The 26,130-nt window shown below is 45.9% G+C and overlaps 7 protein-coding genes across 7 annotated transcripts; 3 read left to right on the top strand and 4 right to left on the bottom strand.

Moving 5' to 3' along the window:
- Positions 1-612: 612 nt before the first annotated feature.
- Positions 613-4,640, top strand: IAQ61_005616 (uncharacterized protein; the record flags this gene model as incomplete). The annotated part of the gene is made up of 2 exons (XM_003839948.2): positions 613-1,821; positions 1,971-4,640. The coding sequence occupies 2 exons, from the start codon at positions 613-615 to the stop codon at positions 4,638-4,640; spliced, it is 3,879 nt and encodes a 1,292-aa protein (XP_003839996.2).
- A 339-nt stretch (positions 4,641-4,979) lies between these two features.
- On the bottom strand, positions 4,980-5,869 carry IAQ61_005615 (uncharacterized protein; the record flags this gene model as incomplete). The annotated part of the gene is made up of 2 exons (XM_003839949.1): positions 4,980-5,560; positions 5,689-5,869. 2 exons carry the CDS (start codon positions 5,867-5,869, stop codon positions 4,980-4,982), a joined length of 762 nt encoding a protein of 253 aa, XP_003839997.1.
- An 863-nt stretch (positions 5,870-6,732) lies between these two features.
- Positions 6,733-8,830, top strand: IAQ61_005614 (uncharacterized protein; the record flags this gene model as incomplete). Its single annotated transcript, XM_003839950.2, has 3 exons — positions 6,733-6,955; positions 7,092-7,452; positions 7,504-8,830. Coding segments are annotated over 3 exons (1,911 nt in total), but the record flags the coding sequence as incomplete, so codon positions are not given.
- Positions 8,831-9,222: 392 nt separating this feature from the next.
- IAQ61_005613 (uncharacterized protein) lies at positions 9,223-10,952 on the bottom strand (the record flags this gene model as incomplete). Its single annotated transcript, XM_003839951.2, has 3 exons — positions 9,223-9,429; positions 9,489-10,710; positions 10,765-10,952. 3 exons carry the CDS (start codon positions 10,950-10,952, stop codon positions 9,223-9,225), a joined length of 1,617 nt encoding a protein of 538 aa, XP_003839999.2.
- A 4,096-nt stretch (positions 10,953-15,048) lies between these two features.
- Positions 15,049-16,677, bottom strand: SEC61 (translocon subunit; the record flags this gene model as incomplete). Its single annotated transcript, XM_066096861.1, has 3 exons — positions 15,049-15,445; positions 15,499-16,522; positions 16,668-16,677. 3 exons carry the CDS (start codon positions 16,675-16,677, stop codon positions 15,049-15,051), a joined length of 1,431 nt encoding a protein of 476 aa, XP_065953212.1.
- Positions 16,678-17,288: 611 nt separating this feature from the next.
- On the bottom strand, positions 17,289-18,798 carry IAQ61_005611 (uncharacterized protein; the record flags this gene model as incomplete). The annotated part of the gene is made up of 3 exons (XM_003839953.2): positions 17,289-17,691; positions 17,765-18,091; positions 18,209-18,798. The coding sequence occupies 3 exons, from the start codon at positions 18,796-18,798 to the stop codon at positions 17,289-17,291; spliced, it is 1,320 nt and encodes a 439-aa protein (XP_003840001.2).
- Positions 18,799-19,083: 285 nt separating this feature from the next.
- On the top strand, positions 19,084-19,356 carry IAQ61_005610 (uncharacterized protein; the record flags this gene model as incomplete). The annotated part of the gene is made up of 1 exon (XM_066096860.1): positions 19,084-19,356. One exon carries the CDS (start codon positions 19,084-19,086, stop codon positions 19,354-19,356), a length of 273 nt encoding a protein of 90 aa, XP_065953211.1.
- Positions 19,357-26,130: the final 6,774 nt, after the last annotated feature.

Below are 26,130 nucleotides of genomic sequence, written 5' to 3'. Positions count from 1 at the left end.
GCGCCCGCTGCCCGGGCGGTTGCTGGGGACCTCGGGAGAGCCTGGAAGCTTGTGCTTAAGCGACGTCACGGCCTTGGCACCCCGCAACGGACGATCAATGCCCAACTCTTTCTTCAACGTGACGGTGACGGGGGGAAAGCGGGTTCGTTTCGTGGATGGGCTTGGATTGGGATTGGGATGTGGTGAGTGATGAGATTCCCTGTGGACAGAACACATCTCTTTTTAGGGTACAGCGCTGGAAGGGTCTCATCAACAGACTGGTTTGCATTCTGGAAGACGTCTGCAAACATTCCGCTGCTATGCTACCCTGGGGCCTGAATTAATTACCTAGCTACCTAGTACTTAGTTCCTATTAGCTATTCGGTACGGCGCTGTAACCTACTTACCGCTACCCATCGGTACTAGCGACAAAATTAATTTCATCGCATCAACAATTTTGGCTGCTGACTGGTTGTCAGTTGACAACCGTATCAGCCTGAGAATGCACAGCCAGACCTCTCGTGCATTCGATTCAACCTTCAAGCTCCCTTCAGCCACGCGATCTAGGCCACAGCTTGTGTATATGCCCTCCGTTGTTCTTCCTTGGATCATCTCCGCCATTCTGAAGACGTCATGCGGTCCGATGCTCTCCTAGCTCTCCTGGACGAGAGCACCAAGAGGGCCATCTTCGAACGCAGTGTAAAGAATCTCAATTTCACCGCGTCACTAGACCTTGATGCACTTCGGACTGCCGTGGCCTTGGCGCCCACGGTAGAGTCGTCACAGTCAGACCATGCAGTTTTATGGGATGGATTGCTCCACTGGATAGACTGTGTGCAGCGTTCACCGGACGAGAATACGCATGGGCGTCTGTACGAGATAGCTGACATATGTCTCGGCAATGGCTTCGTCATAGCCTCGCGCTTCCACGATAGGCTTTTCTCTGCACTGAAGACAGTCCTTGCAGACTTGAGCATCAAAACTTCGTCTAGGGCGTCGGCAGGGCATTTCTCCGATCCATCAGAGGCGGCGAGCCCATCCAACTTGGCCGCAGCATATCTCAGGTTCTTGCGCTGCTCGTTTTGGCTACCTTCGGATCGACACCATCTGATCAATGCTGAATGTATTTCGATCATTTCAGGCTTCATCGGTCTAGAACTAGAAGACATTGCGCTGGATACATTGTCAGCTCTCTTATCACTTCTCCAGAATAGTGAGCAGATCGCGATCGCTAGTACACTCAATAATCTCCAGCTACCTTCTACTTCCTCCTCAATAGTCGCTGCGAATGTGTTAGCAGGAGTGCTCCTTAGTCATAAGCGGCATGATCAAGATTCACTATGGACGCAGATTGAGCACGTTTCGCCATCAACCTGGCAGACGTACTCCAGCAAAATCATGAAAGTATGGTTTCAATGGATTTCGCAAGCTCGTATGGCCGGAACCGAACTACACTGCTTACGAAACGCTGTCTACTGGCAAATTGTGTCTAACAAGCTTTCACGTGGTTCTGCAGAAGAGCAAAAGTACTGTCTTGGCATCATCTACCAGTCTCTACTTCTTGCAAAACAGGATATTGTCACAAAGACTATGGTATATCGTGTGGGCTTGGCCTACCAGACAGCTTACGAACAATACACCACGCTTTACCGAACTATCGTACTGAATCGATATCCCAACCAAGTGGAAGCATGTCTACCTGAGTTGACAGCATTGCTTGGACCAGGTTCAAAAATCACTATGGATATGACGGCAAGCTTGCTCTCAGCGGCTTTAGATTCGCGCGTTCAAGTAGGTGTTCGCAAGATAATTGGACATTGGTACATGAATCATGCGTCCGAGGTACGTGCATTTCTGAATGCCTGTCAGTGATCTCTGCTCAAGGCGATCAGGGAGTAGCTGCTACCACCATAAACAGTGTCACTGTCATCGTTGCTACACTTTGACGTTATGTGAAGAATCTCCTGCTAATCATGGGCCCCTGCATTTAGACCGACAAAGTTACCATAACGGACAGGAACTTCTTCACTGGTAGCTTCCTTCCGTGGGCCACAGAAGGCAGCCTTTTTGTTTCCAGTCTCCGATCGACCCGCAGTGAGACAGTATGTTCGCATGGTGCTGCGTTGACCGATGTCGTCGCACGGTTGGTTGCAACCGAGGGCGCCAGAACTGGCATAGAAGATGCATCATCTCTACAGTACGGTGCAACCGTCATCGCTGATGTCATCTGCTTCATCAATAATGCTCGTGGTCGAATCTTTCAACCGGCCATCCTGTATCTATTGGAAGGCCTGCTCAAGGGACTGCAGAAGCGCGCTGCGGGCTCTACCCTAAACGCACTGCAACTCTCCTTGAGTTCCGCAGACTTGGTCGGAATCTTGACCCTTGCGCGTCTACCTGGGCTACCTGAGATCTCAACTGATCTTCTTACTCTATATTGTCGAGACATTTGCGCACTCATTCGTCCCGACTTTGGCTCTATGGGCCTCTCAGGATCCGCACAATTGCTTGAGCGAGTCCGAAAGCTATGCGATCCAGCTGATGGAAAACAACTCCCTCTCGTGAACTCGTCTAGTGGGGAAAATGTGTCTTGCTCCTTGCAGAGTTTTGTTGCAGAGTTGAAGCGCTCCAGGCATCGATCTATCCAGGACGACAGATTTGGTCTGAGTTGCAACATTGTCACCGGTATACTGGATCAGATCGAAGTCTCATCAATAGACTCACAGCAGCTCTACGATATCTTGCAAGCGTTTTGGGAAGAAGCTGAAAGATGTGAGTTCGGTAGGCACGTGGCGATACATCTACCTTCCGTACTATTTCATCCCTCCTGCGTTGCGATTTGTGTTCAACAACATTCGGTGCCGACAGGAGACCCCGGAGGTTGTTTGGAAGGCTTGCTTTCGAGAGCCTTGCTACATCTTCAGCATTTGTCCAAAGGCCGATCATATATTCTCTCTGTACTTGGAGTGTCGATCCGCAAAGCTGTCTTTTGCAATCCTCCCATTGCGAACTGCCTCCCTCTGGAGAAATACATACTCGAATACTTGAACGATCCGCCAACTTCCAAGCCCGAGTTCCTCTTCGAAGTGGCTGCGGCAGAAAAACTAGAACGCTTGGTGAGCCACAAGACCTATATATCGTACTATGGACAGCGTGAGTGGCATGCATATGCAGCATTTGTCGACATGCTGCAGCGCTGGCCTGAAGAACAGTTGGGTATTGCCAAAAATATCTTCGCTGAGCTGGTTAAGCCATGGCGAGAACAGAAAATTCCAGCACCTATCAACAGCCCGTGGAAAGATACCTTACAGCTACAAGCTATGCTTATACTTAGCGACTATTGCGTTGAAGAGTCTGATGCGGATGAATATATAGAGTCGCTGACGTACGCTTTGTCTCATGAGCCATGGCCCCGTTATCGTCATCTGCTCGAGTGGATCGTAGCACGTATTTACAGCCGATTCTCAGGAAAGACCTTTCGTATACTCGAAGACCTGGAAAAAGCGGCACAATACCCCCCTGCGCGTATTGCAAGTCTTATCAAGCTTGGACAACTGGTTGCACCATTCGAGTCGGAAAGATTCGCAAAGCAACTTCTGCTACAGCTGGTCTGCTTCTCCGCTAGCCCGAAGGTCCAAATTCGCCATGAAGCCAATTTTGCGTTCCCTGTCCTGTTCTCACTAGCAGGAGAAAAGAAATGGCAAGGAATCACTGCAGAAGCCACCTATGCAGCATTAGATCACTATATTCGGCAGATGGAAAAGTTCCATGCCGATCCCTGGACAATTCGGACACTGCCATTGAACGCGAAAGAAGACTATAGTCTTGTCGATATTTTTCAAGGTCGCTATCTCACTATAGAGTCGCCAGAAAAGGAGCGAGTGATCTATGAGGACTTTATCTCACTAGAAGCGATGGATGATGCTGAAAGCATACGCTGTCCCCCGTCCCGCATACCACTTGGCGAGAAAAGACCGCTCTTTTTCGATGTCCAGGCTCTGGAAACTCGCCCGAAACAATACAGCAGTAATAATGATGTCTTCACTGTCGCTCCAAGCTTCCTGCAAACCAAGGCCTTCGACTTCGGCTCGCTTTACCCACCTCCAGACTCCCCTTTCACCAAGTATCGGCGACCAGCTTCGGTCATCCTGGTCGCATCTCTAATCGACAACCCTACCAATCTCGGCGGTCTCTCTCGAATCTCCGAGTCCTTCGGCTTAGAAGCTTTATACATCGACGACCTCAAGAAAACAGCACACAAAGACTTCAAGGCAACAAGTGTCACGTCTGAAAAGCATTTTCCCATTCATGCATTGAAAATTTCAGATGTTCCGCAATTCCTCATTGAAACGAAACGCAAAGGGTATGTTGTCGTGGGTGTTGAACAAACGGACCGTAGTGGGATTCTGGGAGAAGGCGAGGATGTGGATGCACATGGAGGAGCGGCTTCCACACGCTGGGGGAAGAGTATAGGTACATTGCCGAAGAAGTGTGTGGTGGTGTTGGGAAGCGAAAAAGGCGGCATTACGCCAGAGGTTTTGACGGTTATCGATCGCTGTGTAGAGATTAAGACAGTGGGTGTGACAAGAAGTCTCAATGTGCAAACTGCGGGGGGTATTGCGCTGTATGAGTGGTGGAGGGAGTGGGGAGGCAAGAGTTGAGTTGAGAGTAGAGAAGAGACATGCAGTGATTCAGTCGCTTGTGCAATGTGCTGCACTGTGGCACATGGTATATTCACCGTTATTGAATTCATGATTTGCGTTTCTGCACACCTGATCAACAAGATTGTAGGCCTCGGCCCGGCGAGTATCTGTGTCCGAGAGATACATGCCACAATGCCCAGATTGGCCCAAGAACGCCAAAACAATGCTGCGCGAATCTCCAGTGGAGGTACATACGATACAAGGGTATAGAACACCAAAATGCAAGTCAAGACCTCAACCATGCACCCCTCCTTCTTCCACTTCCAGCGACAACACCCAGGCCAGCCATCAGATTGCCTAGGTCCTCGCCGCAGGTATGAACATGGCACCCTCGGAGCCCAATATTTTCTTCACCCTCTCCACCCTCTCCACGGCCTTCTCCAGCCTGTCCAAGCGCGCCATCTTCTCTCTATCCCTCCGTTCCAGCGTCTCCACCCTCTCCTCGAGCTTTGCGCGTGCACGGCGCTCTTCAGCCACCATCTCGTTCGCCTGACTGAACAACTGTACACTCAGTTCTTCAATCTCAATGTCGATCTTTTGTGCGCGCTCCTCTGCTTTGGCGCGGAGGCTGCGTTCGCGCTCGAGTTCGTTAAGGAGGGTTAGGTCGGGCGGTGTTGTGCTTGTGGTGGAGGGCAAAGCGGGTGGAGGAGGCAGAGAGGCAACATTGGCAGGACTCGCGCGACGGCCTACGCCGGCGAAAAAGGAGAAGCGGCTGGCGGCTTTGGCCGAGCTTGCGGTGCTGGGTCGCGCTGCTTCCTCGGACGGGAGACGGACTGTTTGGTACGAGTCGAGAGTCTGAGAGCGCAGGGGCTGGACCGGCAGTTGGGAGGAGGTTTGGAGGCGCTGGAGTTGGTCTTCGTAGTCGGTGCATTTATCCACTGGGCGGGGGTCAGAGCGGCGTTGATTTCCTTGGTGTTGGAAAGCTTGTCGCGCGGACAGGGATGTGTATGTACGTAAGAGAGAGAGAGAGAGAGAGAGAGAGTTGGGTGGACGTTGAGTGACTGACCTGCAGCGGCGAGTTTTGCCTTGAGCATCTCGGCCTGCTCTTCGAGCTGATTTATCCGCTGTCGCGCGCTGTCGAGGCTCGCTCTGTCCAGCTCCATGGCTGCTGTCCCGCATGCAGGACAGCTCAGGCTGCTCGTCTCTATCGACGGGGCAGGGGGCGGCAGCTCCACTGCTGCTGTCATTATGGGTGAAGTCTGCGTGGCTGCGTGTTTGGGGGAGTAGCAGTGTATACACTGTAAACACAAAAACGGTAGTAGTAGTAGTAGTAGTAGTAGTAGTAGTAGTAGTAGTAGTAGTAGTAGTAGTATAGTAGTAGTACCTGAGGTAGGAATGCGAGCTGCAAAATGTTGGCGCTTGCGGCGTTTCACCCGTGTTCCATGAAATCCATCATGGTTCATGCTGGCCATCTGCCCCTAGGCTGTACTGAGGCTAGCCATCTTTGTCGATCAGATGGCTCCCGCGCCAGGGTCCAGTCCAGACCCTTTGGTTAGTCCACTCCGGGCATAGCATGACATCACCCTCCACTGCATGTGATGATGAGCATCCTGCGGTTATTCAACTTGTTATCCTTGGAAAGAAATCACGTCTTCCTGTCCTACTCTACTATCTCCTCTCCTCTCCTCCTCTCTCCTCCACGCTCTAGAGTCAACTCTACTCGCCGGCACACATTACTTTGAAATCCTATCTCTTTTCTCAATATCGATCAATATCAGGAATCATGCACCTGTCAATACAAACACAAAATACGAAGGCGTCATCCGTCTTTAGGCAATTTTCCGGCCAAGAAATCACTACATGAGCTACTCTACACCGTGCTGTCTTGCTGCACCCGCAGATTCCGGATTACTTGTACTACTACACATGCTATTTCTACCTCATACCCGTCCCATCCCATCACCGACAACGCCCCAGGTCTCTATGCATGCTGCAGTTTCCTTGTAATTCCCATGTCGATTCGTGCATGCAACAAGGAGCCACCTCGAGATGATGGCTAACGTACTTAAGCGGTCCACGGTACCCTCTTTGGCTCAGTCGTATCCTATAGATTCTCTCATTCTCTGTCATAACGCTACGTGCAAGTGACATCGTCCTAATGTTTCTCTGCAATCGAATAGCCCTTCTCATCCTCATCGTCATTTGTCTCACCTTTTCCATTGATGCAGTGCAAACGAGACCAGGCAATGAGACCAACACGTATGATTATCTAATCGTCGGTGGCGGGGTCACGGGACTCGTCGTTGCCCATCGCCTGACAGAAGACAAGAACAGTAAGCTCTCTTCTCAGCCTTACTACATGCTACGAGCTTGAAGGGAGATTTTGATCTAGTGAGAATGATACATCCGTCAAATAGCCAGTTCGATCTGCGATTAGTAACCCTCACATTCGCAATGCTAACCCGACAGTCTCTGTATTGGTCATCGAAGCCGGTGGCGCATATGATAATCCCAATGTTCGCTTACCATACGCTGCAAATTACCCTCCCAATAGCTCTTTGCTATGGGCAAATTATATTTCTGAGCCGGAGCCGTTACTTGGAAACAAGACATGGGAGGTGTACGTGGCTCAGGTGCTGGGTGGTGGATCGGTTATCAACGGTATGGTGTATGATCGTGCAGCAAAGATCGATTACGACGCCTGGAAGCAACTAGGAAATGACGGGTGGGGATGGAATGATCTGTTTCCCTACCTAAAAAAGAGCACAGAGTTTATCGCACCGCCTAATGCGACTGCTGAGGCATTTGGGATCACTTGGAGTGTAGATGCGTAAGTTCGTTATGATGGATGCTACGTAAATGCTGACCACTTGCCCGATAGATACGCCAATGGACCTTTGAAGATTGGTATCTCAGATTTTCATTACCCGGACATTACAGCATACTTTAGGGCCTATGAAGAACTGGGTGCTCATAAGTCTGTTGATGGCAACTCTGGTGATGCATATGGTACATCATGGTATCCCAACTCTATGGATCCTAGAACGGGTGAAAGATCACATGCGCGAAATTCGTACTATGAGCCCATCAGCGAGCGCGAGAACCTCCACGTCCTTTTGGAGTCTGAGGCGATAGAGCTTGTTTTCGAAAAGAACATAGATTTGACGGCTACAGGCGTTAGAATCACCTCTAGGAAGACAAGCGCAATAAGTACAGTCTATGCATCGCGCGAAGTAATTCTCGCCGCCGGCGCAATCAACACGCCCAAACTCCTCCAATTGAGCGGCGTAGGCCCGCGCTCTGTCCTCAAATCCGCGGGCATTGCTGTAAAATATGAACTCGACGGGGTAGGAGCAAACTTTCAAGATCATCCATTCATGTTGATGGCTTTCAACGTTTCAAACGTCAGCAACCCTAATCCGCACTCATTGATAACGAACGCGACATTCAACGCCTCAGCATGGGAACAATACCGCACCACTAAAACAGGTCCGTTGACGAATGCCCGCGGAAATAGTCTAGCAATGATACCTTTTTCCCAAGTCGACCCAACCAACTACCTAAACCTTACCCTAGCCATGCTCAGCCAAGACCCCAGCGCTCACCTCCCACCCATCTATAATAACAGCTCCAAGCTCCAAGCTGGCATCGCAGCACAACGCAAAGTCCTCGCAGGTCTCTACACAAGCAACCTCTCTGCAATCATGGAATCTCCCATCTCTGCGGCCGGTGACTCTGTCCTCATTGCGCACGAGAAACCGCTGAGTAGGGGCAGTGTAACATTAGACCCTCTGAACCCCAGAGGTCCCCCAAACATCTTCTACAATGCTCTCAGCAATCCCATCGACAAGGCTGTTCTTGCAGCTTCCGTCCGATATATTCGCCTCACGCGCAAAACCGCCTCCCTGGCTAAGTTCTCCCCTATAGAGACGTTACCGGGGGCGCAATTTACAACCGATGACGGCATTATTGATGCCCTGGTGGCCGCAGGGAGTGTGATGCCCACGCTCGCCCATCCGAGCGGTACGTGTGCAATGATGGGGGAGGAGTTCGGCGGGTGTGTGGACAAGAAGCTTAGAGTTTATGGGGTTAGGGGTTTGAGGGTTGTCGATGCGAGTATTATTCCCTTGGTGCCGAGTCAGCACCTGCAGAGTACGATGTATGCAGTTGGGGAAAAGGCTGCGGATTTGATCAAAGAAACTTGGTAGAAGGGTACTGTTGGTATCGAATAAGGCGGTCGGGACTGAGTCTCTGACTATGGTGCTGTGAGTTGGTTGGTCCTGAGAAAAGATGGCCGGAGCCAATAGGTCTCAATATGGGATGTGCCGCAAGAATTGTGTTTTAGTTTGCGAATGTAACTTGGTCCAATATATCGTATCGTTCATGGTCCGTTAGCGGCAAAATCAAGATGATAAAGTCCTCGCCCACGCCCCGGTAGAACGACACACATGAAGATCCGAAAAGGAGGATGCGATTTCGCTTCTAATATTCTTGAGAACATTGACAGAGCAACGTGCGTATGCTGATAACTTGCACGATAAAGAACTAGAGATCGGCCCAGTTCAGGAATTACACGGCACATACTTGACAACTGACTCATCTAAGACTGACCGCGAACTTGCTCAACGCGAACGTTCTCGTCTTTCTCGTATCCGGAGGTCATGACAGTGGCCTCAACCTTCTCCAGATCCACATGGGCAACCTCAGCTTCATCACCATCGAATATCTTGGCAACCTCCTCGAGAGTAGGTCCACGAGTCTCGACGTAGAACACGGTGACGAAGACGAGTTCAAGGAAGATCCAACACTGGGAATTATTAGCAGCGTGTTTTTCAATGACAAAAAATAACAGGTGGGTAGACTTACAGCGTAGATGGTGTAGAATTTCCAGGTTGGATGAAGATACTCGAAACCGTACGGGTTGACGTATTGGTTGATGGTCAGAGCAACTTGAATGAAGAAGTTCATGATCATAAGACCCTTGGCACGAATCTTGAAAGGCAGGATTTCAACGGTGTAGGCGACTAGGAGGCCAGACCAGGCCAACGCATATGCCACAGAGAAAATCCAGATCATAGCAATCACAGTCTGGCCAGCGGACTTGCTCTTCTTGGCTTCTTGCTGTGATGATGCGATTGTCCAGACAACGAAGGTGACGCACATGGAGGCTGTGGCAGTCATGAAAAGTGGGCGACGACCGACACGATCGACAAGTAGAGCGCAGGAAACGGAGACTATTAGCGAAAGGATGGTGAGGCCACCGTTGAGACCGAGCTGGGTATCATCATCGGTAACACCAATGCTTTTATAGACGTCCGTTGCGTAGTAGGACACCAAGCCGTTTCCCGACCATTGCGAGAAGAGACCGAGAGATGCAAGAAGCATGAGTCTGTATCTGTTGCCCTTGGTCTTGAAGAAATCAAAGTAAGAAGATGTTTTCTGATACTGGAACTCGAGGCGAAGAGTCTCCTTGATCTCGGCGTATTCGAACTGTACTGTGGCGTTGTTGGCATCGCCATTGGCGTGGTACTTGGCGAGTATGTTGAGAGCTTCCTCATTCCGCTCCTTGGAGATCAACCAACGCGGAGACTCCGGGATAAACCAGATGAAGGCAAGTTGCACGACGGAAGGCGCAGCCTGTGTGAGTGCAGGAATACGCCAGCACCAGTCGTTTTCGATGCGCTTGGTGCCAAATGTCAACCACGTGCAGACAATAGCACCTACGTTCCACAAGCAGTTGTAGACGGCGGTAACACGAGCACGGTGCTGGGGATGACATAGTTCAGTGAGCAAAAGCGGCGAGGAAAGCTGGGCTAGCGAATTCCCGAAACCCAGCAAGAAACGGCCACCCATGAAGTAGTCGAGGTTCTTAGCGGCAGCCTGGATGGAAGCGCCCACGATCATGATAATGCATCCCAAAGCTATGCAAGACCGACGGCCAAAGTGGTCAGCAATGAAGGGAGTGACGGGAAGCGAGGCGATGGAACCGATGGAGTAGAGCGCAGTCAAGAGCCCGAGGGTAGACTCCTTGGGGTCATTGAAGTAGTTGGTCCACCTGTCGAGGATTCGGAGGTTGTTCAACATGGAACTGTTGTCTTTCAGCATTTATGACTACCTGCCATTCGGTCAAATGACTACTCACCCATCGTAACCTGTAGTCGCAGAGGCGATACAAATGATGAATGCCCAAAAGTACAGCTTTCGTAAACCGGGATCCGTTTTCCAATCTACACGTGCCAGATGAGGTGCCTCAGCTTGAGCAGCCTCCACATCCGCCTTGCTCTTCGCAATGGCACCAATTTTTGGCGTAAACTTCTGATAGAGACCCATCTTGTCCTGCCCTTGAGTGCTGTCGACCTTCGTAGATTCAAGGAAGGGAGTTGATGATGTAGGTCTGTTTCGGAAAACACAACCAACCCTATGTCCGCAACTGTAGAGGACTTGAAATGTCGTCCTGCAGGCTGATTGCAGCTTGGCCTCAATGGATTGCCATGTGCTGCTTCATATATATGTATCTGCTATGCAGGTCGTGTGATCCATGTCCATAATGATTTCTCGTTCCAGAGCAGCGGTCTAACGGACCGGATAAATGAGTATGTGCATAGCTTCACCTGGCATTTTGCGCGGGCGAAACCCCGTATGGGGTAGAGGGAACGGCAAAATATTCGAACCGTCCAAAAGGCGATCGCGGGGAGAAGCGCCTTGACATGATGGATCGGCCGTTGTCATAGTCAAGCCGGGCTCGGCATTCTGAAGCAATGAGACTCCTTGGGCTCCCTATCACTTGTGCCGTGGAGGCCTTGCACATTGACAGGTGCGACATGCATAGTATACAGGATAAACACAAGTATAGTATGGTACCTCGAGATCCGTCAGAACGGTTGTTGGTATTTCTCGCCAAGCTGGCAGAACACCATCGTTACTGGTGTTTCTTGCGACAAAAGTACGCCATAATGTATCCCTGGACCTTTGTTGAAGGTTTTGCACACGCGAAGAGTAAGCTCTGAGCTACGGTTGAATAGATTAACCAGGCACTAGTCCCTTACTCTTCAAGCTCATCTGTCAGTGACCGAGGCCATGAAGATATCGGGCCCTTCCCCACAGTCTCTTCGTAGGCGAGCATCGAATAACGCCGAACACTGCATGAGGGGCCCATGTCGTGAGACGCACGTTGGTTGGTGGAATACCAGGGCTACTGTTCCCCAATTTTGATCTTTTGATTAAAGTAGGCAGACTTCCAAGGTTGATGACAATGTTAGCCTCGGCACGTAATGCTGTCTATAACAGTCAACTCATATCAAGTGTGTCCCCGAAGCAAATCAGCACCAACCTGGGAAGATGGGTAACGTTCCTTCAACGCAAATTATAGGGGTCATGTGGCGCACTGTTGTCATGCCGGGATGACTGCGTGTACAGTCTGATCGTCTTCATTTGAAATTTGGGAGAATGATTGAACAGGCGAAGGCTTACCTTCAAGTACAGCGCGGGAAGCCAACATGCTCCCTCTCCCAGGTTTCTTTCCTGGATCATGTTTCACGGAGTCTGTAAGATTGTTGCCCTTGAGCCTCCACAGTACGAAAAGTTGATTATTCCAAGGTTACCTGCACGAATTTGGCACGGGATGCATACGTTGGCTATCCAATCAGCTTCATAGAATGGCCTTGCGTGGAGGCTGAACCAGGCGGCTGCTGTGGCCGGAGGGCAGTTTAAAAAACACCTCTCGACAAATCTCCAGATTGCTTGCAGCTTCTTAAACAGCTATTGATTATATAGAGATGCTTGGCTAGGAGACATTGAATTCACTGATGAGTCCTGTCCAAACGAACGTCGTCCTAGTAGAGCCGCAAGCATGATCAGCCTTGCATTCTGTGGGTTCCCTTGAACTCCGGACCCGATGAGGTTAGTTAGGTACCATAGGTACCGGTACCTAGCATTGGCCCGCAATGCACTGATTCCTTCGACATCGCTTGTTCATCCTACCATGCACGATCCTGCCGGCTATCTGAGCCAGACGCCCGGAAACATAACGGACTGTCTCTTATAAAAGGGAATGCTTCAATACGGTGCATTTCAGCAACGAGGTCTCACTGATCGCATTGCATATCCTACAGAAGCCAGCTACGCACGGCTAACTCCTCGTATGATCTCCTCGCGTTCTTCTCACACAAGCCAACGAAATTATAGTAAGCCCAATAAGCACCCACTAGGTAAGGATTTGTCCGCTGAAGTACATGCAATATCACATTGCCCTCGCTCCTTTGTGACTGATGACCGCACCCGAACAGTATCAGCCTTATACACCATGTATCACTTATTGATGATCGAACCCAAGAGTCCCAATTAGAAGTGCTAGATCTTTACTCAATCTAGCTTCACAAAGTATGCATCTCGCTAATAGCCACAATCACGATATTGAGTAGCGATACCTACCCACGGATTATTCTGGCTGCAGTCTGAGCATGTTAATGGATACCGGTACCGGGACATCCATGAGTCGAGACTCTTCGCTGCCCGAGCGAAAGACTGTTCGCTACCGGTATACATCACTTGTACAAAGCCACCGTGTGAACACATCAAGCCTCTGCACACGCTATAGAAATGCATTTTCACATACCTCTGCCACTGGTTAAACGGCTAAAGTCCGTCTCGCGGTATCACGTGATCTGCTGGACGATGAGCCGAGGAGATACCTAGGACGGGTAGTTTGCGTGCTTTGGTGAAACATTTCGATATTGAGGCACGATGCGGTAAGAGACTTTAATTGTGTTGATTTTGTCTACTGCAAGATAATGTAGAAGTGCTGGAAACGGTGCTGGAACAATCCATACTCTGTTGTCGTGCATGGACGTCTTTGTGCGGGTTCAGGGATCTGCTCTTTGGAAATCACAGGGTAATCTGGAACGCGATACCGGTACCTACAGCTACTGGCTTTGCGATTATTCAACCATGGTCTTCTTCAAAGGGATGCGATGCAAATGCAGTGTAACAAAATGCAGTATTTGTAAAGGCACATCCTTGTCGAAACTAGGCAGAAACTAAGATTATAGGTATCCTTGAAATCAATCACTCGAGTGACATTTTTCTATAAAAACTTTTGAATAAGATCGCGGTGAAAAAATGCTGAGCTAGAGACTCTCCCGTAGGTACAGGTAGGCTTCAAAATTCCTTAGCATATTCAAGCCACACCTAACTACACGATCATCAACGTATCTAAATGCTATTAGTAAAATAACACCTCCTCACCTAAGCCCACTATACGTTTCTAACGATATCCTGTCAAACGTAAGAAGCATCGCATACGACTAAGGGTGCTTCCGCAAATAGCATTCTATAGTCTAATTAAGTAGGTTAAGGGATAATGCGACAGGGTGGGTGGCTAAGGAGCGGTTAGGATAGCATGGCAGAGGAGGTGCAGGTAGAGTAGCACGTGCACTGTAGTTAGGTCACGTGTTGTAGCATGTAAGTAGTTATCACATAATCTGCTTACGTTAAAATGTTCAGCTTGTGTCATGTTAATTAGAGGAGGTTTTATCTCAGCTAATCAGAGGCTACGCTCTAAATTTTTTGGGGACTATCCTAGGAGCTGTAATGCTTCCTGCGGAAGCCAAAAAAAAGTATGTTTGGACATATATACAGTTGTGAAAACCAAAAACAGCGGCTTTATTCCACTACTAAAGCAAGTCTGACAAGCACGCTGGACCCACTGTACTCTAAAACTCAATACTACTGCTAAAGCCCAGCTAAGCCTATAAGCATGTCATCCGTGAACTGGCATGCACATGTAAGAACAACTAAAATGGCACAGAGACTACCAGTACTACCTAACGTGATGGCCATTCATATCTTTTCGCGTCTTTGTCTCGAAATTTTCAAAATGCTCGCACTCGGTGTAATATCATTATCTGCTCGCCTTGGGTATGGCAGTCACATATATCTATACATCGCACAACACTCTTAACATTTGACAGCTTGCCTAAACAGGAATGTATCAAGGGCCATACCGATAGAATCGTCACGTGAAGAAACAGCCAGCTAGCAAATTTACTTTCTCTTGTCCATGAAAAAAAAGTCCCATGACGGCCTACAAGGCCATTGCAGAGACCGCAAGCACTGAACCATTCAGGCACAGGGAACAATATAGTACAACTATCACTTGAGTATTCATGACAGTCACATCAATCTGTATATATAGCAATCCAGACCATGCGCAAAAATACCAGAACGACGATGCCATCAAATGCTTTTGCTACTTCATTGCAATTGTTTCTCGTAATATACAGTAGTTACTTGCTTTTGGAGCACGCCAGCCCCATATATCCATAACATCAAGACCTTCCCTAAAAAAACCAACTTTACGGTTTTACAAAGCGCAATGTGCAATATACATTACACCAAACCATACTTGGTATAGTCATTAGGGGTCAATTTATCCCATGACCATACCCTTCAATCCAGCCATGTCGCCCTCCTTGGCCGCAATCTCAAAGTATCCGTAGATGATTGTGACAGCCAAAAGGATACCAGTACCACTACCAAGCGCACCAAGGAGATCGCTACCAACGGAGAGCGCACCAATGCAGGCACCACCAAAGGCGGCGGCGGTGGGGATAACGCGCTTGAGCTCTTTGTACATGGATTCTTCACGGTGACCGGCCATGACGAGACCTTGCTCTTTGAGCTGCTTGGCTACATCGCGGGGGGAGGAGCCAGAGACCTCGATCCAGGTCTTGGAGAAGACTGCACAGGCGACGAGCATGTAGACGATGAAGATTGCGGTCTTGAGGGGGTCGGAGAGCGCTTCGGTGATGCTCAGAGGGGGAGACCTGGGAAATGTCAATATGTCGAGTCAAAAATCGAGGATGATAATGGGACATGCATGTAATAAGCGATACCAGAGGTAGCAAACAGTTGGGCAGAACCCTCCTTGGGTTCCCAGACACCGATAAGCTTGACGAGGAGGTTGTCGGAGAAGCGGCTGTACAGCATCTGGCTGATGAGGAAGACGTTGGAGGACAGAGCCGACTGCAGCATGATGGGCATGTTGGATGTGTAGAATAGACGGACGGGGTACGAGCCGCGGACACCACGCTGGCGGGCAGACTTGACGGGAATCTCGACACGGAAGCCCTGGAGGTAGATGACAGCGCCGAAGACGATGACAGTTGAAATCAGGTTCATGACGTTGGGCAGGTTCTGGCGGTAGAAAGCCTCCTTGAGCGCAACCGTCTTGTTGGGCCAGGTGAACAGAAGGTGAACAAGGGCGATGATGGCACCTTCGAATTCGGGGCCACGACCAGTGTTGATGGTGGTGGGGGAGAAAGCCTTCCACATGATGGACTCGCAAATGTTGGTGGCAATGAACAGCGAAATACCACTGCCGAGACCATAGCCCTTCTGGAGAAGCTCATCGAGGAGAATGACTATGAGACCGGCGATCATGAGCTGAATGACGAGGAGAACGCAGATACCGGCACCGAGATCAGAAGGCTGTCCGTAGAGGCCAGAGATAACATAGACAACAGCCTGGCCAAAGGACAGGAGAATGGCAAGAAGCTTCTGGGCGGTCTGGTAAAGCTCGCGGTCGGACTTCAGGTCGAGGTTGACGTCAATCAGGTGGGTTCCAGCGAGGAGCTGGAAAACCATGCCGGAGGTGATGATGGGCGTGATACCCAGCTCCATCAGAGTACCTCTATTACTCGCCATCATCATACGCAGCCAGTATAGCGGATCCGAGGTATCAGACGACACAATGCCGTACAGGGGCATTTGGCTCATGACCAAGAAAACCAAGAGGGTGAGGCCCGTCCATACCAGGCGGTTGTTGAAGGGGACCTTGCTCTCGGGCAGTTGAATTTCGGGTACCAGAGGTACAAAGGGTTTGACCAAGTCGAGGAACCGTACTGCCAGCCGCTGTCAGCAACAAGAACATCTGCTGTCGGCGCGACTTCGCGGTGCCATGTGGGCATGCGACTTCGAGTTGCGCGCCTGAAGGGAGCCGTTACAGCGTGCAAGGAGCATTGCAATTGTGTAGGGAATCTGACTTACGGCCGCTCATAGCTGCGATCTAGGGTCCACGGGGACGAAGAAGAAGAAGAAGAAGGAAGAAAAGTGAAGGAGAAGATTGGTTGTGGGCAAGGCCGCGAGATGGAAGAAAGAAGAGGGGGGGTGAAGGGATATTGCTCTCGTTCTCGCAACGTGTCGCTGGGGGAAAATGTTCGTCCGTGCGCGCCAAGCTGCGGTAGCTCCATCCCTGAGCCAGCTTTGGATGGCCCATCTATCATCTCGCCATCTCCCATCTCCTATCCCCCATCCCCATTCTTCCCGACTGCTCACAAGAGGCCACATGTCTTTCCAAGGTTCCCACTCATCGCAAGCATATTTGTGGGCTAGGACCCCGTTTCGGCCTTCTGTATTTTGAAGTGTGTGCATTACGACGTGGATTCAGTCGGATGCCTACTATGCTCTGGGGTGTGAAGCTGCAAGCTCCCAGTCGGAGCTGCGGCCTGCCATAGCTACCCACCCTGTCTATTACAATGCAATATCTGTCTATGCCCATCTTGAGGGGCCTGGTCCATATCGAGAAAGTGAATATACACAGTCCAATCTCAGCATGCGACGCGAAGGGCTTCCACGCCTTGAAGGGAACTCGTTTCCAAAGGGTAGATATCACCGCAGCACAAGTCTCCCCAGCAGGACTCTCAGCGCCTCGGCTCCCTCTCTGCCCGGTTCTCCCAGCCTTTCTTCCACAACTCTCACGTGCTCTTCTACCTTGGCTCGCAGTTCCTCGAGCACGCGTTTGCTGTAATCGAAACTGCCCTTACTTTCCATGTATTTCAGCGCGTAACGCTTGACTTCTTCATCAGTCGTCTTTTGCTTCAGTATGCTGGTTAGGACTTGGTTGGAAGGGTCGGCGCGGATGGCGTGGATGACAGGGAAGGAGAATTTCCCTTCGGTGAGGTCTTCACAGAGGCCTTTGAGGTTGGTGTAGCCGGATGTTGGTGAGAGATTGAGGTGGTCATCGAGGATCTGGAAAAGGAGGCCTATGGTAGATACAAGGGGTGTGCAGTCGCTGATGGAGGTCAGTAGGCGCCTCGACCTTCGCATCGAGGATAGATGATGCAAGGGAAGTAACGAATACGCACACATCCACTGCACTCTCAGCCTGCATCAGCTTGATTGCCAACCTGAAGAGTCCCCCGGTCTTGTTCCCCACCATCTCGAGATAGTCGGCTTCGCTGGGACAGGTCAAGCTATCCCGCCAGTATAGATCCATGCCCTGCCCACGGTGAAGATTCAAGAGCTCCTCGGTGAAGATGTCAACCAGCTTGGGATTCTGCATGAGCAGCAAATGTTGCAATGCCTTGAAGTAGACGTAGTTTGCCGAGTTGATGGTCTGCGGGATTCCAAAGATGGAGTGCGCGACTGGTATTCCGCGGCGCAATAGTGATGAGTCTTCGACATCGTCGACGCTGTATACCAGTGGTCAGCTCGGCGGTCCTCAAGGCGGAAAGTAGGTTACCGCCCTCGCCCGATGTGAATGTGTAATTGTGAGTGGGGTTGCGAGGCGGGAAGAGAAGATGACGTACAGCAAGCTGGCGGTATGTAGCATGCCCACGACGCGTGTGATGATTTCCAACCGCTCTGCAGGGACATGCAGCCATAGGTTGAAGGCTGCGATGCATTGGCTGCGTATGTCCTTGCCTGGGTGTCCGTAGAGATAGTCGTACGGGCCAAGCAGGATGCGCTCCTTCTCCTGCGTCCATGCAACGCCGTTGCCATAGATTAGGTCCTCGCCTACGTCTTTGATGTGATCTGCGGGCGGGGAGAGGGGTGTTGGGTATGACGTGCTTGGTTCCAGCAGACTGTTGCCTTGCGAGGACGTCTTCTCGCTGGACTTGTCCATGAGTACTTGGTTGTCCATCTCCAGGCCAGATGACATTGTCTGCGAGCGACTGTGTGTCGATGGCTCTGGTGGCTCGTGCAAGGGCGCATTCAACGGGTCTGCCGAGTGGCTCGTCTTGCTTTTCTTGCTCTGACCCAGCCAGTCAATCTCGCTCAGTGGGCGGAGGACACTGGTGCGGTGCTGGATCGTGTTCGCGTTGAGGATGCCGGTGGAGCTGGTGCGGGGCGGTATAGCGTTGGGCGATGCGAACGGATGGTTTGGCCCAGGCATCATCTCAGGCGGGCAGAGGGGGCCGGCGAGGGTGGGCGGCTCAGACGTGCGATGATTTATGCGAATGCAACGACGACTATGGTCGGGCTTGGTGGTGGAGACTGGCAGACGGGGCGGCCCTTTGCCTCACATCGAAGCCTACTTTGGTGCCTGACGGATGCTGTTGGGAGGGGAGGTCCAGAGGAAAAGGGTGTGGAGCTCTCGGCGCACGAAAGGTTGCTGCTGGCTCGAGGATAAGTACAAGTAGTGGATGTGATGTGGATGCACTACACTACCTAAGTTACCGGTATGGTACTGACCAAGGTGCTCTGCCCCAATGGTGCATGGGATACCGGTATACATGGTTACAATTCCTACGTGTCAAAGCAGAGTAGAGCCAGAGAGATCCAAGTCTACCGATACGTCCCAAGCAGTTTGCCAGCCATAGCTGATGACTACAAAGCAACAGCTTCGACATGCATCGAGGCCCTTCGTCCTTCGGCCATGCTTGCACACCTAAAAGTGCTCGTTCGCGGTCTCATGCCATGCACACAATCAATCATGACGCCAGCCGTGGCTTAATCCCTGTCCAACTGAAATTCAGCCCCAAGACGAAGACGACGACGCTCACATGGCCCGCCACATTCACTGCACAATGGAATTTACACAATTCCAATTAGAATTCTTGACACTTCACTCTACAACGAGAAATTTCCCCTTTCGTTCCATCTTGAACCACGTCAAATCATCTCATGTTCTTCCCATCGCTATGTCACTGTCACATGTTTATCTCAAAATCCGACGCTCCGCTTAGCTTCGCACTAAAGGCTAGCGTCAAACTAAGAACTCCTAAGCCAATAAGATCCTGCTTATATAATCATGTGTAAAGCATTAGTAGAGCGTCTAAGGAAAAATAGGATATATTTTAGTAGTACTCTAATTTTATAAACCTTACTCTTTATATATTTTTATTAATATTATTAACTATAGTACTACTATTATTACTAAAAGTTTTTATTTTAAAGTAGGTAAGATTCTAAATCTAATAGTATAAATTTTATCTAATACACGTAAAGTAGGTATAGAAAACTATAGCACCTATATATATAATTTAAAGTCCTAAGTCTAAAAGTTTTATAGCTATTAATAACCTACCTACTACGCTACTACCACGTCCTCTATAAGCCTAGTAACTATTAGAGCTATTTCCTACACGCTTTAAGATACACCTCTAGAAGTTTAAGCCTAATAGCGTGTTATAGTAGTAGATATTTAGTTATTATTAGTTAGCACTAGATATAATTATACTAGCTAGACCTACTATAATTAGTATTATAATAGTTAGCCCTATAAAAGATATAAGAACTTTAGGGTTACTTACAAACTCCTTATCTAACTATAGCTTATTATAGTTAGATATATTACTATTACTAGGCTATTAATAAACTCCTATAAACTCTTATAAACTTCTAGGAACTCCTATAAACTCCTATAAACTCCTATAAACTCCTAGGAACTCCTATAAACTCCTATAAATTCCTATAAACTCCTATAAACTCCTAGGCTAACTAAGGTTTAAGTTGCTTACTACTATAGGCTAGAAGAAGGGGAAAGTAGTAAGTAGGAGGAAGGGAGACCTAAGGACAAAGTAGAGTAAGATTACTATTACTACTATAAACCGCGTAGCTATAGCTTAGATAGAAACTCGCTAGGATAATAATAACTTACTATAGTAATTTATTAATAATATTCCTAGTATACCTCTAGTTAACCTACTATATATTATTAACTTTGCTTATTAACCTATAAATATTAGCATGCAAGAGGAGGTTATCTATATATCTCTATAGGCAATACTATTATATAATAGATCTTGCCTATACCTTCCTTAGGATTAATAAGTCTAGATATTATAGAGGTTAATATATAGTAGGGGTAACGTGTTATTAATTACCTATACTAGTTTTAGTAAGAGCTTAATCTTCTACGCCTATTTAATCTTAACGCGTAAGGTTACCCTATAGCTAATACCTTTATTAAAGCTTAGAGATAAGTAACTTATTAATATTAGCGTGTTTCCTAGAGCTATACCTTACCTAGTTAATATAAGAACTTATTCTATAGAGTGTTATATTTTATTAAAGGTCTAGCGTAGTAACTTTACGCATGTTTTAATAGGACTAGAACAGGCTTCTAGTTAAGCTTTCTATTAGGTGTTAAGGGATCCTTTATTCTAGGAGTAGGTTAGTCTTATTACTATTAATAAGTGCTATCTAGTATTATAATAGGAGACCTTTTACCTAGTATTTATATTATTTAGCTAGCTATAGACTATATTATATCTAGATATTATATAGTTTAGGTGCTCTACTACCCTTAATAACAAAGAGGAGTAGAAGGTATTACTAATAATAGGTTTCTAATCTATTAGTAACACTATATATTAAACTACTATTATTTAGACGTTAGTAGACTAACTAGATATATTACTAGTAGTAGTACCTATCCCTTAAGGAAAGTTAACGTCTTAGGATAGCCTATATTTCCTATTAGTAGACGCTATCTATAAAGGAGTGGCAACGCTATAATAAATACCTAAGACAATTATCTTTATTAATAGGATTACGTCTATCTACTTAGCTACAGCTTAGGCTATAGATATACTATTATAGTTAAGTAATTAGTATAGCCCTTATCTAACTACTACTAGGTATAGTGTCCTTAATATTATTAGTATGTATACTGCTTAGGTAGCCTTATATAACTAGGATACTACTTACTAGGAGTTTTTAAAGTCCTCTTCTAATATTAGGATTATATTTGCTATAACTACTTTAGGCCTTAGGATTAATTTTAGAGACGTGGAGTAAGTTATTATATAGAAGATCCTAATAACTAAAAGTCTAGGGGATATATAGCAATAACTTAGTTAAGGGGGGAGAGCTATTAGCTATACTAGTCTATTAGTTATTATACTACTATATTAGCTATTTAACTCTAAGGGGTGATATAAGTCTATAGGTAGTAACGTTAGTTAAGATATAAAGAGTTCTTAGCAGGGTTTTATAATTCTAAAGTAGGCTGCTTAGAACTAATTACTATATAATAGGGCGTTAATATAGTCTATATAGTTATAGTTGTAGTTATAGTCGCAGTCTTTAATAACGCTAGGTAACATAGTTATTATAGACAACAACGTGTTACAAGAGGTCCTACTAAGCTAAGACGCTAAGGTAGATAGTAGTAGCTAATATATAAAGTTCTAGATAAAACTAGAAATAGAATCCTATAACTAGACTAACTACTCTATCCTAAGTATAGTAAATAGCTCTTATTATTAGAAGGAGTTCTTATTTAAGCTTAGGGAGTATAAACTACTAGCATCTAATAGGTATATTATACTAAAGGAACATTGTTATTTAGTGTGTAACCTAGACCTACTTCTAGATATTACCTACCTACGTAAGCGTCCTAAGCTATTAGTTTCTCCTAGGATAGGATTATATAGAGCGTTTATTAAGGCTTTGTTCTATTATTTTATAGCTTATAGAGCGCAGGCTTGTTTTAGTATAGCTAAGACCTAATTTCTAATAATAGGTTTAGTATATATAGACCACGCTATAATACTTGCGCTTATATATAAGTATATAGTAGAGTATTATTAGAGTATAAACACTAATATTATTAGTGTTATAGACTTTAATTATCTATATAATATAGTACTAGAGTTAAGAGTGTAGGACTTTTATAAAATAGAAGGAGTTATATTAGTAGATATATTAAAGCAGATTCTTAAGGAGGCTCTTATAGTATTTGTATCCTATTCTAATATAATATAGGCACAGCGAGACTAGTAAAAAGAGTAGTAATTATCCTAGGATTCTAGTGTATTAGGCTAGGGTAATATAGCTATAGATATAGATAACGCGCTAGCCTTATAAGTTACTAAATATAATTATAATCTATCTAAGCGCGCCCCTATATCTATTCTACGTTAGCGCGTAATAACTTTAGTCTTAGATTAGGGATTACTAGTATATCTACCCCTATCTTACACTACCTATACACTATTATATAGCTAACACCTATATAGTTAGACTCCTCTACGCAAGCGCTAACTAAATTAGACACTATAAATACTTAAATAGTTAAAAGGGGCGCTTACTTACACTCCTTAGTTATTATAGGGGAGGATACAAACGTTAATAGATAAGGGTAAGGAGAATTATTATTAGTGTCTACTTATCTTATTCTAAGAGTAGTAATTATAGCCCTAGATAGCGTACAATTATTAGTCTTTTAGTTTAGGAGAGTAGTAGGAGTTTATAGAAGTCTACAGGAGTATATAAGAGTCTATAGGAGTCTATAGGAGTCTATAGGAGTCTCTAGGAATTTTTTAGAAGTATAGTAAAGCTATTATAATAGGCCTAGGAGTCTATAGGAGTTTTTTAGTGTAGTTAGTGTTATATAGTAGTATATATTATATATTATAGATTATTATATTATAGTAATAGTAAGTTACTATTTAGTTAGTTAGCTATTACTAAGGTAAGAAATATAATCTTAGTTATCTAAACTATTATCCTTACTACTTACTCCTACTCTAAATCTTAAACCTAACTACTACTACTACTACTATTACTACTATACCTACTACTCCTACTACTACTACTCTTCGCGGCAATATCCGCTATAATAAGGACGCCCTCCTTTAGGAGGCAGCTAGACTAGAGTAGAGCAAGTTACACTTAGGGCGCCTTTACTAGTATAACTATATGTTATATTAGCTTTGTTAACTATAATACTAACTATCCTAGTGCCCCCCCTTATTATTAGGTTCTTGCGCCCCCCCCCCCTCTCCTTAGTCCCCTCCACGTCCACCGCCTATAGCTCTTTTAGCCTATTATAGTATCTATTATAAAGTGTAATACCTATATATACTATAGCTTCTATATCTAGGGTAGCTAAATCCCTTTATAATATTAGTTTCTAACCTTCCCTAGTTATCTTAAGTACCTATATAGGGAAAGGAGCTAGGTGTTTAGGATAGACTAGCATTATAAGGGAGGGCCCCCTGTGTATATTAGAATATAAGTCTAGGTATAGGAGATTTAAGGTTATCCCTACTACCTATATAATTCTTTGCTAGGTAGGTTTAAATCCTAGTAATAGGTAGAGTGTAGGCTCTTATTAAGATAGGTGTAGTAGCACCTACTTAAGAAGGGTTTATAGATAGTATCTTACTATTTATACTATATATATTACGTGTTAGTATATACTAGACTTATTATATAATAATACTACCTATGCTATAGTCTATATATATTATAATTAAGATATAATAATAAATTATAATAGTAAAGTAAACCTATATACTTAGTTAGTTATACTATATAATATAACCTTAACGCCTTAACTTTAACTTACTACTAATACTACTAACACTACTAGCACTACTAACACTACTAATACTACTAACACTACTAATATATTCTCCCTTGCGTAGTTCTGCTGCGCCTACTATACTAACTTCCTTATAGCTAAGGGGATAGTTATTACTACTACTACTACCCTCCCCCCTTACACCACGCGTTTAGGTTAAGTATTCTAGGTTAAGTATAGTATTATACTTTAATATTAGAAGTTATATAAGAAAGATAGATACTAATACTAGTATAGCCCCCCCTCTACTACTACTACTACTACTACTACTACTACTACTACTACTGCTACTACTACTACCGCCAACGCTGCCGCCGCTACCGCTCCTACTACTACTACTACTACCCCTACTGCCCCTATCCCTACCCCTACTACTCCTACTACTACTATAGATAAAGATAATAATAATAATAATAATAGGGGGGTTTAGCCCTAGTTTTTTAGGCAAGACAAAGATAAGGAGGAGGGACTAGTAGGCCTCTATGTCCTATCCTCCCCCCTACCCCCTACTCCCTTACCCCCTTTATTACTTTTTAGCGGTTCTTCGCCTATAGCGTGTAGGAGTAGGTTAGGGTAGGAAGGCAGCGTTAAATAGGAGGAGGAGATAGAGAGGATAGAGGAGATAGAGTAGAGGGAGGAGGAGGTAGGGTAGAGGGAGGAGGAGGTAAAGGATATAGACTAGGTTTCCTCCTATCCCCCTACACTATATATTACTATATTATATAGTAAGTTCTAATATACTAACGTGTAATAGTGGCCCTATAGCTAGTACTACTCCCCTTATTCCTAGTAGCCCTAGTAGGTTATATGTAAAGGTTAGTAATAGCTTAAAAGAGGGCTATAACCTTATATAGCGTGCGCGCTTAGATTAGATTACCTAGATATATACTAGTTATAAGCGCTCTAACTACTAGCGTTATATTAGAGAGGGGCTTTAGTATTATATCTTAGAGGAGTTATACTAGGTATATACGCCTAAGAATAAGGCTATTGCAGACTATTATAGCTATATTATAGAGTTAGTGCTAGGTAAGTAGTATTTTAGTAATTAGTAATACTAGACTTATTAGGATAATAACTAGAAGTGCTAGATCTACTATAATAATACTTTTAAGTATATAAAGCATACGTCTTAAACCTGCGCCTAGTGCTACTCTTACTTAAAGAAGTATTCCCTTAGAATAAGGGCTATACCTATAAAGCAGACTAGGTCTAGTAATAACTAGTCTTCTAGAAAATAGCAACTACTTCCTAAAGCATAGCTATTATTAAACTAGGGTTTCTAGTAGAGTTATATAAGGGTGTAGTACTAGGGCGTGTTATTTCTTATAGTGTTAGCTTTAAACCTTTCCTAGTTAGTTTAAGTACCTATATAGGGAAAGAAGCTAGGTATTTAGGGTAGGCTAGTATTATAGGTATATTATAAACTAGTACTATAGCTAGCTTATCTATAGGCGTATAGAAAGTTAGTAGATAGGTAAGGATTTAATAGAATAAAATACGTAAAGACTATCTTAAACAAACCTCTTTAATTATTAACGTAATAATTATATAATAATAGTATAAACCTAGTTACTTAACTAGCTAGGGAGTTCCTAGGAGTTCCTAGGAGTTTATAGGAGTTTATAGGAGTTTATAGGAGTTTATAGGAGTTTATAGGAGTTTATAGGAGTCTATAGGAGTTTATAGGAGTTTATAGGTGTTTATAGGAGTTTATAGGAGTTTATAGAAGCTTGTAGGATAATAGTAGTATAGGATAATAGTAGTATAGGATAATAGTAGTATAGGATAATAGTAGTATAGGGCATTAATAGTATAGGACTACTTAATAGTTGCAATAATAAGGGGGCGGCAATAGTATAGGATAGTGACAACAGGAGTTAATAAGGCAGTAGAGATAGCGGGCTTATTTTC

This window comes from Plenodomus lingam, assembly GCF_022343315.1.
Source record: "Plenodomus lingam strain CAN1 chromosome Unknown contig_22, whole genome shotgun sequence".
NCBI classification, from domain to species: domain Eukaryota; kingdom Fungi; phylum Ascomycota; class Dothideomycetes; order Pleosporales; family Leptosphaeriaceae; genus Plenodomus; species Plenodomus lingam.
Note: the sequence above shows the minus strand (reverse complement) of the source record. Positions and strands in the feature narration are given on the sequence as shown.